The sequence below is a fragment of the Ovis canadensis genome, chromosome 11 (genome assembly GCF_042477335.2).
Source record: "Ovis canadensis isolate MfBH-ARS-UI-01 breed Bighorn chromosome 11, ARS-UI_OviCan_v2, whole genome shotgun sequence".
Lineage (NCBI taxonomy): Eukaryota > Metazoa > Chordata > Mammalia > Artiodactyla > Bovidae > Ovis > Ovis canadensis.
The window spans coordinates 58,120,400-58,134,619 of record NC_091255.1 but is presented as its reverse complement, the minus strand read 5'-3'; the positions used below and the strand labels follow the sequence as shown (position 1 = coordinate 58,134,619).

General features: G+C 59.3%; 2 protein-coding genes across 17 annotated transcripts in view; one reads left to right on the top strand and one right to left on the bottom strand.

The window, feature by feature from the left end:
- Positions 1-12,236, top strand: part of TBCD (tubulin folding cofactor D) — a 142,485-nt gene extending 130,249 nt beyond the window's left edge. The window contains exons 31-39 of one of the 4 annotated variants that reach the window (XR_011246826.1): positions 273-431; positions 513-651; positions 1,754-1,875; positions 3,649-3,842; positions 6,165-6,254; positions 6,632-6,719; positions 7,626-7,732; positions 9,825-9,909; positions 12,020-12,236. Coding sequence is in view for 3 of the 4 variants with exons in the window: in XM_069541845.1 (XP_069397946.1) it covers positions 273-431; positions 513-651; positions 1,754-1,875; positions 3,649-3,726; positions 6,165-6,254; positions 6,632-6,719; positions 7,626-7,732; positions 9,825-9,984 (943 nt within the window). In the remaining variant the exon portion in view is untranslated. Of the gene's footprint in view, positions 1-272; positions 432-512; positions 652-1,753; positions 1,876-3,648; positions 3,843-6,164; positions 6,255-6,631; positions 6,720-7,625; positions 7,733-9,824; positions 10,044-12,019 lie in introns of those variants that run through there. The other 3 variants (XM_069541844.1, XM_069541845.1, XM_069541846.1) reach the window with 3 other exon arrangements.
- B3GNTL1 (UDP-GlcNAc:betaGal beta-1,3-N-acetylglucosaminyltransferase like 1) overlaps positions 1-14,220 on the bottom strand; it is a 131,732-nt gene that overhangs the window by 11,879 nt on the left and 105,633 nt on the right. For 5 of the 13 annotated variants that reach the window (XR_011246833.1, XM_069541856.1, XM_069541862.1 and 2 more), the window contains one exon: positions 10,655-13,331. The exons of 5 other annotated variants lie outside the window; for them this stretch is intronic. The gene's annotated coding sequence lies outside the window, so the exon portion shown is untranslated. Of the gene's footprint in view, positions 1-10,654; positions 13,837-14,220 lie in introns of those variants that run through there. 3 more of the 13 variants (XR_011246829.1, XM_069541857.1, XM_069541859.1) reach the window with 3 other exon arrangements.

The window sequence follows — 14,220 nt, the reverse complement described above, 5'->3', positions numbered from 1 at the left end:
GTCACCAGGCCCCCTCCATTGCTCTTGTCGGAGCCCCTGAGGAGACCCGGACTGGCTTCCCCGGCAGCCCCCGCCCAGTTCCTCTGGCTGCAGGTGCCCCTTCCTCCATTTCTTCCCCTTCTTGGAGTCCATGGTCACGTCAGGCCCACTGCTTCCACTCCAGACCTCCCGCGTGGGCTTCTGAAGTCAGGTCGTGTCCCACCCGCCACCGGGTTGGCCCAGGTGCCCACTCCCCGGCTCCCGACGAGCTAACCCTGCGCTCTGGTCTGCAGCTGCCAGCGGCTCATGTGCTGCTTGGCCCAGCAGGCGAGCGAGAAGATCGACCGGTTCCGTGCGCATGCAGCTCGCGTGTTCCTGGCGTTGCTCCACGCTGACAGCCCTGCCATCCCCCACGTGCCCGCCCGGCCGGAGCTGGAGAGGCTCTTCCCCAGGTACTGGGCCCCGCTCCGGGGCGGGGGGACAGCCCTGCTCCCCGTGGGGCAGCCCCTCCAGCTTGTGCTCCTGTCCTGCAGGGCCGCCGTGGCCTCCGTGAACTGGGGCGCGCCCTCCCAGGCCTTCCCGTGCATGGCCCGCCTCCTGGGGCTGCCTGCCTACCGCTACCACGTGCTACTGGGGCTGGCCGTGTCCGTGGGCGGCCTGACCGAGTCCACGGTGAGCAGGCGCCGGGGTGGGCGTCCCCGTGAGGGAGCGCCGCCTCCTTCCTTCCTTCGGGACCCTCTGCTGGGGGTGGGGGGTGGTGTTCCCTTGACCTGACGGCACGTGAGGCAGGAGCTCGGCGGCCGGCTCCCTGGCCTTTGTTCGGGTCTGGATTCATGCCCCCGCGCAGTGAGGGCTGCGTGGTTCCCCAGTCGGTCTCTCTGGGTTCCTGTCCCTGCTTGTGTGTTTTGTTGGTGGTTCGTTGTCTGTCCTGTTCTGTTGTCGCCCCTGTGTGACCGCCCCCCCCATCCCTCCCTCAGTCCCGATTCAGCGGATTTGTGGTTTTCATCACTTCTGAAAGGTGTCTGCCCTCCTTATTGCTGCTCGCTGTCCGTGCCCTCCGCCTTCATGCTTCTTCAGTGACTCCGGCTCTGCGGTTCTGTGTATCCAGCTTGTTCCCTCCCACTGCTGAATATTCTGTCGCTGCGGTTCAGTCCTCAGCTGTGTCTGACTCTGTGACCCCCGAGGACTGCAGCACGCCAGGCTCCCCTATCCTTCACTGTCTGCTGGAGCTTGCTCAGACTCATGAATGTTCAGTGTTTCAGTAATTGTATATTTCATTACCAAACGTTCAGTTTGATCTGTGCTTTTTCCTCGCACATCCATCTCGTGATTGCATTTTTCTTTAATGACCATCGCCCACTGTCGTCCTGCTCTGTTTCATGAGCCGGGGTCTGCTGTCTGAGGGGGCCCCGCATCTGCTCCCTTGCTCTGCTGACTCCTCCCTGAGGACTCGCCTGTCAGGTGGTGTGTGATGGGGTTTCGTGTTATCCTGAGGGGAGTGCCTTTGCTTTTGCTGCCCAGCAGCAGTGGTCGCCCAGATGCCAGGCATCTAAGCAGTGCTCCTTAGAAATTTAGTGACAGGGTGTGAGGGCTTGGGCTGTCCCTGATATGGGTGTCGACACCCCCATGAGGGGCCCCTCACGCCTGGCCTGGACCGCCGGACCCCCGTGCTGTGTAGTGGATGTTTCAAGTCTGTCCACAGGCAGCCCGGGGGAGGGGAACTGGGAGCAGGGTGGTCTTGTCCCTCTTATGAGAACACTTCTCTGTGTGGCAGGTCAGGTACTCAACACAGGGCCTCTTCGAGCACATGAAGGAGATTCAGAACGACCCAGCGGCCCTGGAAGACTTCGGTGGGACCCTCCTGCAGGTCTTTGAGGATAATCTTCTGAACGACAGGTGAGCACTGGCGCTGTCACAGTGATTTCTCAGACACCCAGGGTCTCACTGCCCAGCAGGATTCTGTGGGGAGGTAAGGTGGGCACAGCCAGGCAAGGGCATGCCCCAAGCGCGCATCCCCGGGTCTGGCCGTCACCTCCCAGACCCCTCAGAGCCTGCACTCTGAGCGGCTGTGTATGTTGGAAGTAGAACGCCGGGGGCTGTGAGCCCAGGAGAGCTTGTCCAGCGCTGGCCTGGGTGCTTCCCGGCTGTGCCTGCCTGCATGTCACAGCCGCTGTTCCGACACGTGGCTCACGAACAACCGTGACCGCCAGGACTGGAAAGCCACCGGTCTTCTCATCGTTTCCGCTGTAGCATTTTGTTAACTGCTTTTCCAAGAAGATGGAGTGTAGACCCCAAAGCCCTGACCGCAGACTTGGGGATGTTTCGTGCGCCTTCTGAGACGGCTGTTCCTGGACTCGGTGCTCGGCTGGCCCAGGGCAGCCGGGCACCGGTCACTGTGGCTTGACTGCACGCCCCTCACCCAGGCCCTGTTCCTGGGAGCCAGACAGTCTCAACAACAGGAACTCGACCCGGGGCCCTCTGCTCTGAGGCGTGGGCAACACCTAACGAGAGGCACGTAAAGAGTGCAGTCTGAGTTTGACTCATGTCAACAACCAGGAAGCAAGCACATCTGTCGCCCACAGTTTGCCTCCTGACCCCCGCCCCCACCCCTTGCGGCCCCCTAGCCCCAAGGCAACCACCGATCTGCTTTCTGTCACTGAGAAATCTGGGTGCCCACATCCTCACCACAGCTGGCCTGGTCGGTCCTTTCACTTCAGCTGTGACGGGGCGCGGTGTCTCCTTGTGGCTGTAGTTTGCCTCCCCTGTGGACTGAGGGCGCCGGGCCTCTTCTTGGGCGCTCGGTGGCTGTCTGCAGAGCCTCTTCAGTCTGGTTAAATCGGATCTTCTGACCATTTTTTTTTCACTGGATGCTTGTTTTTAACATGCTGCTGGAGTTTGAGGTTTCCTTACACGTGTCGGACAAGTCCTCTGTGAGATGTGATTTGCACGTTTCCTCCCAGTCTCTAGCTTGTCTTCCACACTCCTGACAGTCTCTCTGTTAAGGAAAAGCATTTTACACTTTGATAAACTTGTTTGTATCCTTGTTCTTGTATGAATGGTGTTTTTTGTGTTGTTATCTAAGAAATTTCTGCCTGACTCAAGGCTCCATGACTGGCTCCTACGTTTTCTCCTAGAAGTTTCGTAGTTTGAGTGTCCGTTCAGACCTCGGGTCTGTGTGGCGTTGGTTTCTGTGTGATGCGACTGCAGGTCCAGGTCTGTGTCCCGGTTTTGCCTGTGGATGCCCCGGTGCTCCACGTGTGGGAAAGACTGGCCTTCCCACTGCGTTGCTTTTGCATCATTCTCAGGAATGGTGGGTGTGTGGCCCAGCTTGGGACTCCTGTTCCTGGGCGTATTTGCTTGTCTCCACACCAGGATCACGGTTTTGGTCACTTGAGCTCTGCCACGATCATGTAAAGGCAGCGGTGCTAGCTCCCCCGGCCCATGCTTTCTTCCCGTCGCCGTGTGGGCTTGCCTTCACCCTTGGTGTTTGCACACTAGCCTCAGGACTGGCTTGTCGTTTCCTGCACGTCCTGCCAGGAGTTTGGCTGGGGTTGAGCTGTTCATCGTCCAGGGAGGGCCCGCGTGTCAGCAGCACTGAGTTTCCCGCGTGCACGGGTCTGCCCTTCCGCTGTTCTGACACCTGGCGTCTCACACTTGCCTTCCCCCCAGGGTGTCCGTGCCACTGCTCAAGACGCTGGACCAGATGCTGGCCAACGGGTGCTTCGACGTCTTCACCACCCAGGAGGAGTGAGTGCTCCCCGTGTTCTGTGCTCAGTGCTGCCTCAGTGGTTCAGCCCCGGGCTCACCTTTCAGAGAAACGTTGATCAGATCCAGAGATCAGGCTTCTGGGAGATAGTTTCCTGGTATGTTCAGGGTCAGCTTTCATACACACTCTAAGAGCCACCAAGAACATCGGCTGCTCCCGTGGGGGTTGGGGGCTCCCGCTGTCCATTTGGCAGAGCAGGTGGGGCGTCGCCCCTGACGGGGGCCTGCAGTCAGCACAGCTGTGGACGGTGGGCTGGATGGTGAACGGGGATCGCAGAGGGCCTGTGATGGTCACGGTGCCGGGACCTGGGCCAGGTGAAGAGCCCACCTCAGACAGAGCGGGGCCGCTGGGAGGCTGGTGGGGTGGGCGCAGGGAGCGGATGCGAGCCCACTTCCCTCTCCGCTGGGTTCAGGGCTGCTCAGCTGCCGAGCACGGAGCATCGCAGCCGCTGTGCCGGCCTCCCTGTCTGCATCTCTGGCATCTGGGGTTCATTTTCTCCCACTCCTGAGGTCTCTGCTCTCGGTCACTTGATCTCAGAGCTCCCCCTAGGCTGATGGTGACAGTCGTTGAGGGTCATATTTCTGGGGGTTCTTCCACAGCCAGGGAAGCATCCTTGTGCTGACCAGGGCTCGGGTGACTCTTTTGGGGCCTCTGGCCTGTAATTTAAAAAAGGGTGGCACCGGCTTCTGCCCAGGTCCCCTCTGTGTGCCCGCTACATCCCCGCCACAGGCAGGAAGCTGGGCAGCTGCAGGCTCCCCTCCTGTGCCTCTCAGGCCTCGGCGGCCCCCATCCTTCGCAGCCTGCCGTCCTGTGAGTTCTGTTCACTTTGAGTTCCTCCAGCTGGGACTGGATCTGGTTGGTCCCTGTTGCTCTGCCTTTGCTGAGACTCTGAAGTGCTCTTCTGACATCGAAGGGTTTCTCCTCTAATTTGCTGGTGGTGCATCCCAGCGTGTTTGTTACGCCTCCTGTTTGAGCAGTAGCCTGTGTGTGCACGGGCTGTGCCCACGGGCTGTGGGATGTGATCCTCGTGTATATTGCACGGCCGTACTTGCTAAGCGTTCTGTTTCAGATCTTAACCTATTTTCCTGCTTTGAAAATTTTCAGACTGAAATGGTAGCAGAAAGCAGCACTTCAGGCTGTCAGGCTTATCTCCAGCTGGGGGGTGCGTGGCTGCTGGTGCTGGAGGGGAGCAGCTTGCCAGTAGATCTCTGTGGGTGTGCGGGCACAAGGCAGCCGAGGACCGTGGGCTCCTGGGCAGGCCCCTGGGAGGGCGCAGTGGTTCTCAGACAGGAAGGCTGGATGGAGCAGGTGTGGACCAGAGGCCTGGGGGCCGAGTTGGAAGGCTCTCCTAGCAGGTCAGGATGCTGTAAGGAATACCACAGCCCGGGTGACTGAACGCCAGAAACTCATTCCTCCCAGTGCTGAAGGTTGGATGTCCAAGTTCAGCAGAGGGACGTGGTCTTCCTGTGTCTTCAAGTGGCAGAGAGACCACCTAGAGACCACGTCTTCTCTTAGCCCACTGATCCCCTATGGCCTCCACGTCAGCCTCCCAAGGCCCCACCTCCTAATGCCCTCACATTCCAAGTTAGAACTTCAGCATAGTAGACAGGAACATTCGGTTCACAGCAGAAATGCTTGGTTTAAGGTGCTTATAGATCTTGTCCAGAGGAGATGGATCATCAAGGCTGGAACCCAGTAGAAAGTCCTCAGTAAACGGGTGGCATGTGGTCTCATGGGGGCACGGAGGGGGCAGGTGTAGACAAGTGGCCGGGGCAGGCATGTAGATGAGCAGGGCCTCGGCAGAGCCTTGGGGGTGCCCCACTATTAGGGAGAGGGGAGCAGAGGGGAAGCAGACACACCAGCAGGAAGAAGGCGAGCTGGGGTGCAGCTACGCAGGCTGAGAACGGGAGGGACCTCAGCGTCGAGAGCTGGCCTGGGGTCGCGGCTCTGCCAGAGAGGAGCGTGTTCCTCTCATGGGGACCCACGCTGGTCGTGGTTGCCATGGCCTCACGTTCTCCTCGGTCAAGCAGAACTGGGTGGGGGGCGCCTCTGGTCCCCCCTTGACCCTCCAGGAACCTGGATGCAGGAGTCCGGGACCCAGTCACGGTGCGGTCGTCCTCCTTGGTCCTGGGTTGAGCCTGGTGCTGCCATGGCACACGTTGGCTGGGCGTGCAGTGGGGCGGGGGTTCTGGGCGTTGCTGTTACTTCGAGGCCCCACCAGGGCTTGGCCTGCCCTCCTGCTGCGGGGCCATGGGGCAGGGAGGTGCTGTGGGGAGGCGGTTTGTCGAGTGCACAGGACAGTGGGGCTCTGTCCCCTGCTGTGTGCCCTGGTGTGCATCCCCAGGTGAGTTGTCTTTGGGGGCCGCCATTGGCAGATGCTCCCCGGAAGCCCACCCCAGGTCCTGTGCTTTCCTTTCAGTCACCCCTTCTGTGTGAAGCTGCTTGCGCTTTGTAAGGAAGAGATCAAGAAATCCAAAGACGTTCAGAAACTGCGGTCCAGCATCGCGGTGTGAGTTCCAAAGAACTTATTAAGGCGGGAAGGGGAGAGGCCGGCCCAACAGCTGAGAGCACAGGGTTGGGGATGTTAGTTCTGATCCTCCCGTGTTCCTGGCGGAGCAGGGGCGCCCTGCCACACCCTGCCCACCCTTGGGCCAGCCTCCTAGACAGGTCAGTGGGCACTGGGTCAGGGAGCCTTGTCATAGAACAAGACTCGATCCCCTGACAGTGGAGGTATGGATGCCCCCACCGACAGAGGGAAAGTGGATGTTGAACTTGGGCTGCCTCCCTGCGGGAGACGGCCCTGAGGTCTGGGGGTCCCCTCCCACCCCCGGGAAGTGAAGGCGTGGGGCGTCCTGGGTCACTCACTGGAGTGTGGGGTCCCCGCAGGTTCTGTGGGCTGGTGCAGTTCCCCGGAGACGTGAGGAAGAAGGCCCTCCTGCAGCTCTTCCTCCTGCTCTGCCACCCCTTCCCCGTGGTGAGTGTCTGAGCCCCGGGTCCCGGCCCCCACATCAGTGCCGGGGGCTGATGCTTTCCGGTGTTGGCGCCAGCGCGGGCCTCGTCACGGTGGGTGGCGCGTCCCGTGCCTGGTGGGTGCAGCAGCTGCCGTGTGATGATTGAGCTTGGCCCCTGCCCCTGGGGGCGGGTCCTGATGTTCACCTGGAGCCCCAGGCAATGGGCCCAGGTGCCAGGGAAATGCCCACACTCGGCGGGACCCCTTCCCCCTGGGATCCTGGCTGAAGTTGGACCTGGGTGCCCCACCGAGAATGGGCGTTCAGCCTATCAGTGTCCCGCGGGCTCTGGTTCAGGGGCTCCTGGAAGGCCCAAGCTGAGTGGCTTTACCCCCACCTGGGGCAACACCTACCCCACAGCCCCCACCGCAGAGTCAGGTTGCTAGGCAGTCTTCTCTTCCTTTGGCAGAAGATACACCCCAATGTGACATCTTCCTAGTGGGGCCACTGGATGCCCCTTTCCCTGTGATCAGAAATGCAGGTTCCAGGCCCTGAGCTGCTGGCCAGGACCCCGGGGGTGGGCCTGGGGGTTCTGAGGGCACCTGTTCTCTGAAATAAGTCCCCACCAGGCACAGCTAGACAAGAAAACAGGTGAGAGGACTGCTCTGATCAGGGGCAGGATTTAATGCAGCATTTCAGTGAGGACATATCGGAAGCTGTGTGGCCTCCTCCTGATAAGCGCCGCCAGGGGGCACGGGGGGCCATGGTGGTTGTGGCCACGGATCCTGACTGGGGTCTGAGGTCAGCTCCTCTTAGCTGTCTGCCCAGCCAGCCTTTCCTGGTTTCCCGGGACTCTGGGCCCTCAGGAGCTGCCTGGCCCCCGTCCCTGCTCCCAGGCAGGCTCCCGTCAGCTCTGCTCTCGGTCCCGCCAGATCCGGAAGCACACGGCCAGCCAGGTGTATGAGATGGTGCTGACCTACGACGTGGTGCCTGCCGCCGTCCTGGACGAGGTCATGGCTGTGCTCAGCAGCACGGCCTGGTGAGTGTGGCCCGGCCTTCTCCTGGGAGCGCAGCGGGTGCAGCAGCCCAGTGAGTGGGACCCCAGGAGCGTGTCATGGTCTCTCCCAAGCTCTCCGGAGGTTAGAGGAGAAAGGGGCTCCGGGGCCCCAGCCCTCGGCTCAGCTCTGGGTTACGAGGTGGCAGTGGTGTCTGGCCGACCCCTCCTCACCCACGTGTCTGTGTTTCTGTCGCACAGGCTCACTTCCTCCCACCCAAGAGGATGAGGGAGGAGAGGATGCCTCCTGGGGTGTTTGGGTTGGAAGATCTTCGAAGTGAAGTTATTTTTTCCCAAATACCATTTTTTAAAGTGAAAAGTTGGGTGGTTCTGAGCACTGATTGGTTAGAAGCTAACTTCTTGTTTTTCTGTGGCCGTTTTTCCATTGATGGTGCCATGGCTCTGGGCGCCCTTTCTGCAGTTTATTGGGGTTGAAATCACTTGAACGGCAGCTCCTGCCCCCTGAACTATGGCGTCAGAAGTGCAGGGAGGCGTGGTGTGGCGGGCAGTGTCTCGCCCCGTGGGGACGCACCGCGTGTGTCAGCCGTGGCCGCGAGGAGAGAAGGAGCCCCTGGGCCCTGACTCACTTCAGAGGAGGGCCATCCGCTGGCCTTTGCTCACTTTTCTTGGAAAAGGCCACACGTGGACGTGTTCAGAAATCAAACAGAGTGAGGGAACCAGGAAGAATATCTCCCTCCCAGCCCAGAGACTCACTTCCCTCCTGCACCAGGGTCACCCCTTGTTCCAAGTCAGGGCTCCAGGTGTGTTTTAAGCACAGTTCCTGCCATCTCTGTTGGCTCCTTGACTCTTGATGGGTTTGGATGACAGGTTTGAAAGAGGGGTGTTGAGTGGGGCAAGGAGGCGCTGATGGAGAAGCAGAGCTGGGGTGGCCCCTGAGCACGGGTCCAGCGGGCGGCACTGAAGGATGACAGGCGGTGACGCTTGTCCTGCTCCAGGCACCGCTCACACGTATGTGCGCACCCTCGGCACTTGCATGTGCTCCTTCAAGGTGACCACTCTCCTCGTCCCCATTTTGGGCACAGAACCAAAGTTCAGAGGTTGCTCAGGCAGCAGCAGTGGGGGCCCCCAGGACTGGGTTCCGTCCAGGTCAGGTCACCCTGCTTACGAGGGAGGGACATGCATCATGTCTTCACGTGGCCCTCCCTCAAAAAAGTGACGTTCCTGCAGGGCCGAGCCCGGCACACGGAGGCTGAGCGGCGATGCGGCTCCCCCCAGCCTGGCGGCCCAGCTGCCCTGAAGGACAGGGCAGGGCCTCTGGCTCTAGGGCCTCGTTGAGGTTTCCTCAGGAGACACCTGCTTCCGGGAGGAGGGTGTTCTGGTGAACATGCTGCAGGCCCCGCGATGAAAATTCCAGAGCAGAAAGCATGGCCCCAGGAGACGGGATGCGTCTGCTCTGTGAGCCGCTGGACAGGACACGTTTGTCTGTGATGTTGTCAGTGATAACAGCACAGAGGTGTGTCCTCCATGCTTGAGGACAGTGAAGGGAGGGTGACATGAAGCCACCAGTGCCCGGTGGGCCCCAGGGTCTCCTTGAGCTCCCACACCTGCCGCCACCCTCCTCTCTCAGTTCAGGGCAGAGGGGGTGCTTTCCCATAACTTGATTCCTTTGCTAAAAAATTCCAGAGGATCTATGGATAACTTATTTTTCTTACTACAAAAGAAAAACATGCCCAGTTTTCTTTATGGTGTTGCTAAATAGAATTTTTATTTTCAATGAAAGTTGTAAGTAAACAGCTTTCAAAGTCAAATAAAACCCATCTGTGCCCTAGCCCCCATCTCCCTGCTGTCTCGGTGCTTCCTGGCTCTGGCCCCTGCGTGGGGCTCTTTGGGGGCCGAGGGCCCCTCGAGGGGCTCCCTGTTGGGCTCATCCTCTGGGGTTCCCTGAGAAAGCATTCAGGAGCAAGGCCTTGGGAGTGCGGGTGAGGCATCCTTTTCCCTGATTTCTACCTCATCTCAGGCATTGGGGCTTCTGCACACCCAACAGGAAGATCTTGGCAGATTTACCCACGTGGACTGTCTACATGGCTGACACTGCTCCCTGCCTTCTCCTCCCCAGGGACGCCGAGCTCCCGGTCGTAAGAGCCCAGCGGAACCACCTGTGTGACCTCCTGGGTGTGCCTAGACCGCAGCTGGTGCCCAAGGTATCACTTGCCCCTCAGGCCACCTGGGGGACCCGGGGTCCCTTCCTTAGGAGACCTCTGAACATTCCAGGCTGAGCTGCCTGCCGCACATTCCATGTTGATCCCTTTCAAGACCCCAGGAGGCAGCACAGCAGGACTGTGGGATGGGGGCAGAGCCGAGGCCCACACTCTCCTCTCCCACCTGCCCCCCATCCCACCAGATAAGCCCACCCCGTGCCCGTCCTAGCCTCTGCCCTGAGGCCGTCCTGAGCGATGGGCGGTGTTCCTGCCGCTGTTCCCCCGCGCCCCATGCTCTTCCGTCAGGCGTGTCTCACGTGTGTCCTGTGGAGCATCAGCACCCAGGCCTGGCCCGCTGAGCAGCCCAGTCTCTTGCCCTTGGAGCAGCACAGCAGCCTTCCGCTGTGTCCGTTGCCCCCCGGACACCCATCCAACTCCGGGCCTTTGTCCCCCCAGCGCTGGCTGCTGTCCGCCCGCCGAGGCCGCCGTCCGCCATGGCGCGTGTGCCTTGTCGCTGCGGTTTTCTGACATTGAGGGCTCCAGGCTGCTCTTGCAGCTTGTGTGGCATTGGGAGACTTGAGACTATTCTGTGTGTTCCTGGCAGAGGATCAGGGCTCTATTTCTTTTCAGTCTGTGGGTCCTACAGGAGCTGAGGTGGGTCACAGCAGCTCGAGCTGGGGTCAGAGCTCCCCAAATCTGCCTGACTGTACTTTGCTGCCATTTTGTTGATTATTGAGAAAAGTCTCAATTTCTTTTTTTAGTTTTCTTAACTTCTGTGATGCATTTGAAGCTGTGTTCCCTGTAGCTCAGCTGGTAAAGGATCCACGTGCAATGCAGGAGACCTTGGTTCGATTCCTGGGTTGTTAAGACCCCCTGGAGAAGGGATAGTCTCCCCGTAACTCCTGGAGAATCCCATGGACAGAGAAGCCTGGCGGGCTACACAGTCAACAGGGTTGCAAAGAGTCAGGCACGACTGAGCTGCTTTCACTCACTACAGGAGCCTGTATGTTTTAAAGTCTGTGGTGTCTTCCTGGCGGATCGACATTGGTGGCAACATTCTCGTTTACCTGTGACGATGCTTCAGGCCTTGACGTCTCCTTGGTGTGATGTCGAGAGAGCCACAGCGGTGGCAACCTTCTTGTTTATCTGTGACAATGCTTCGTGCCTCGACGTCTCCTTGGTGTGATGCTGAGTGTTTATGTAGTGCCTCTCTTTTCATTATTTCACTTCCAATTTCTGTATGTTCTTATATTTGACAGTAGACAGGTCTTACCTCTTTTTAATCCAGTTTAACCATTTTTGGTAACTTGAGTGTTTTCTCCACTTGCATTTAATGTGTGATTTTGGCTTTATCGGGTTGGTTTGCCGGTTTCTTTTCAGTCCTCTTTCTTTCCTTTCTCGGCATCGTTTGCGGTGGTTAATGGCATTTTCACTGTCTCGCTTCCCCTTCTGTTAACTTCCTGCAGTTTTCCTGCTGTTCTGTAGGGACCGCTCGTCAGCGGCGTTCCTTCCTGATGTACTGCGGTCAGAACTGCGGCGCCACGCAGGGGGCTCAGGCTGCTGCCCTCGCTTCCCAGGGCCCAGGTGGTTGCGGCACGCCTTCCATTCAGCCACCTCTCCCTTCATTGTCCGTCAGTTCACTGTGCTCTTAACTCTCCGTTTCTTCTCTTTGGGGCAGAGTTATTCCTGAGGTGAAGTCTCCCCCACCCCCGCCTGCCGTTCAAGTGTACGGCCCTTGCCTTCTCTGGGGGCCCTGCAGGACCCCCCTCAGATGTGGGGCAGGGCCAGCGCTGGTCGGTCCCCAGGTGCTGCTGCTGGTGACAGGACGGCCCGCTGAGTGTTACTGTTTCCTTGTGTGATGGCCACGCACACCACCAGCTTCCTAAGGAAACGTGCTTTTGACATTATTAGGAAAATGTCACAAAGATGGGTGAAGTTGTAGGGACAGGACAGTCACCCTCTGCACCCGCTCGCTGCCCAGAGGTGGTGTCGGCTAGAGGGCTCCCGGCACGTTCGGGGAAGCTGCACAGATGCAGTTTCCTGCAGGAAATGGGGCGCAGGGACGGCTAGGGAGACGGCACTGACCGGCTGGCCCTGCCCCGTGTCCCCGCAGCTTGCCATCCGCTGAGGCCAGTCCCAGAAGCTGAGCTTGTGCCTGGGCACGGTTGACGGGGAAGACACAGATGGCGGCCTGGCTGGTGTGCAAGGGACCCGGCGTCTGTTGCCTGCAGGTGGCGTCTCCTCACGTGCGTCCTGCGCCCGAGTGCCCTGGCCATCAGTACTTTTATCCTCATCCCCAACCCACATTTAATAAAATTCCCTGCCGAGCAGCTGCCTGCCTGTGTCTGCCATTGGTGCCGGTGGGGATGTCTGGTTGGGGAGCTGGAACCAGAAAGGCGTGTAGGGTCCCTCCCCACCCACCCCCATGCTGAGACCCACTGGGAGGGGTGCCCGGGAGCACAGGCCTGGAGAGACCGGCTGCAGCCCCCCATGGCCTTGCTGGGCTTGGTCTTACCCGCTGACAGGCTCTAGGAGACTCACATTTAACGTCAGATCACAGGGCAGAGAAGGCGCCACGCCTCAGGGTGGGAGTGGGTACCTGCTCCGGGTCCTTTTGCGGGGGCTGTTGAGGGGTTGTGTGGTAGCGTCTTCCGCCATCACCCTGTTCTAGCATCCAATGCACACGGCCATAGCGAGTTACCTGCCTTGGTGTGGTTTTGTTCAGTTGGAGCTGACACTGTTTTGAATGCTGCGGGGACCAGTTTCATCTGCACAGGGGACTTGTGACGGTAGCCCAGACCCCGCACTGAAACGGTGTGGTTGGCAGCTTCACAGCTGTGCCAATGTGTGACCTCCAGGAAGTGGAAGAACCACATGGTCTGTACCTTTTTTCCATTTGTCCAGAGTGGGGTCTACACTCGGGGTTTGTGAAGCAAAGACAGGCGGCTTCTCTCCACGCGGGCTGGCGCTCATGCGGGCCTGTCCAGAGGCCAATGCGTGTAAAGGTTCCTCACCTGGGCACTTTTGTGGCTAGGGGGTTCGGGCCCGCCCGCCTGCTGCCTCCCGGGGTGAGGTCTGGACACAGCAGAGATGTGGATGGACAGGTGAGAACATATGAGGCACAGCCGCTGGGCCAGGACGGCGCCACTGCACCTGGGCCACAGGACAGACTGCCTCTTGTGGGACACGTGGGGGCCGTGTGGACTCAGCCCGCCCCAGCCGGCCCACACCTGCTCAGAACAGGACCCTGTGGGCTCAGCAGACCTCCCTGGTGCACAGCTGGTTTCCAGTCTCCACTGTTGCCATCTGAGGTCGAGTAACTGCTGTGGGAACTGTCCTGTGTGTCGCAGAATATTTAGCAACAACCTCGATGCCGGTGGGAGCCCCTCCCAGTTTTGATGACAAAAACATCTTCAGGCAGATTCCTGGAAACAGTGACCACATAACAGAATAACAGCTTCTGTGTGGATTTTCAAAAGCGCGTAGAATTTTGACAACAGCAGCAGCAGTATGAATACACACAGTTTTGGGTTTTAGAGCCCTGTGGCCAGAACACCAGTTCTCCTGCCTCTGACTGACACCTTTGTATTTTGTGAAGGGTCTTCCAAGACCCTCTGCACACAGAGACCACAGTGCTTTAATCACCGAGGCTGGGAATTCCGACTCAGATGTGGCTTTACAACGCGGCCACTCCTGATTGTTCAAGCCCTCTTGACCCTCCTTGGCGCCAGGAGTTATTGCCTTGTTCATGTGAACTACTAGGGCAGGGCTCCATCCCTGGGAGTCATCACTCACTCCGGCATCGCTGATGATGTCATCAAAACCGGTTGTTGCTAAATATTCTAACAACTCAACACGTCGATTTCTCTTGGATCAAGGAGACAAGCCCAGTGGCACCAGCATCACCTTCAGGGAAGAGCCACTGGGCTCCTGAGACCAAGAGACCAAATGGAGAAATGGGCACTGCCAGGCCATTCTCAACTCAGGACCGCTGTAGCTGCGGACGTCCAGTGGCCAGGATGTGGTCAGAACTGCCACTTCCCCAGTTCTGGTCACACCTCCAACACAGGACCAACCAGAGAAAGAGGCGCTCCCCTGCCCACTCACACCCACAGCCCCTGCCAGCCACTGCGGGCCTCTCCCTCCACAACCCAGGTCTCCGCCACACCCAGAGAGGGGGTGACTCCCCACTGGATGAGCATCAGCGCACAGCCTCTGTCCCCCGGGGAGCCTCATCCAGCCCTTCGTCTCTAACACAGTCTGACCCCACACAGACCCCACAGAGGCCAGAGCTGGGAACGAGGCAGGCATTGG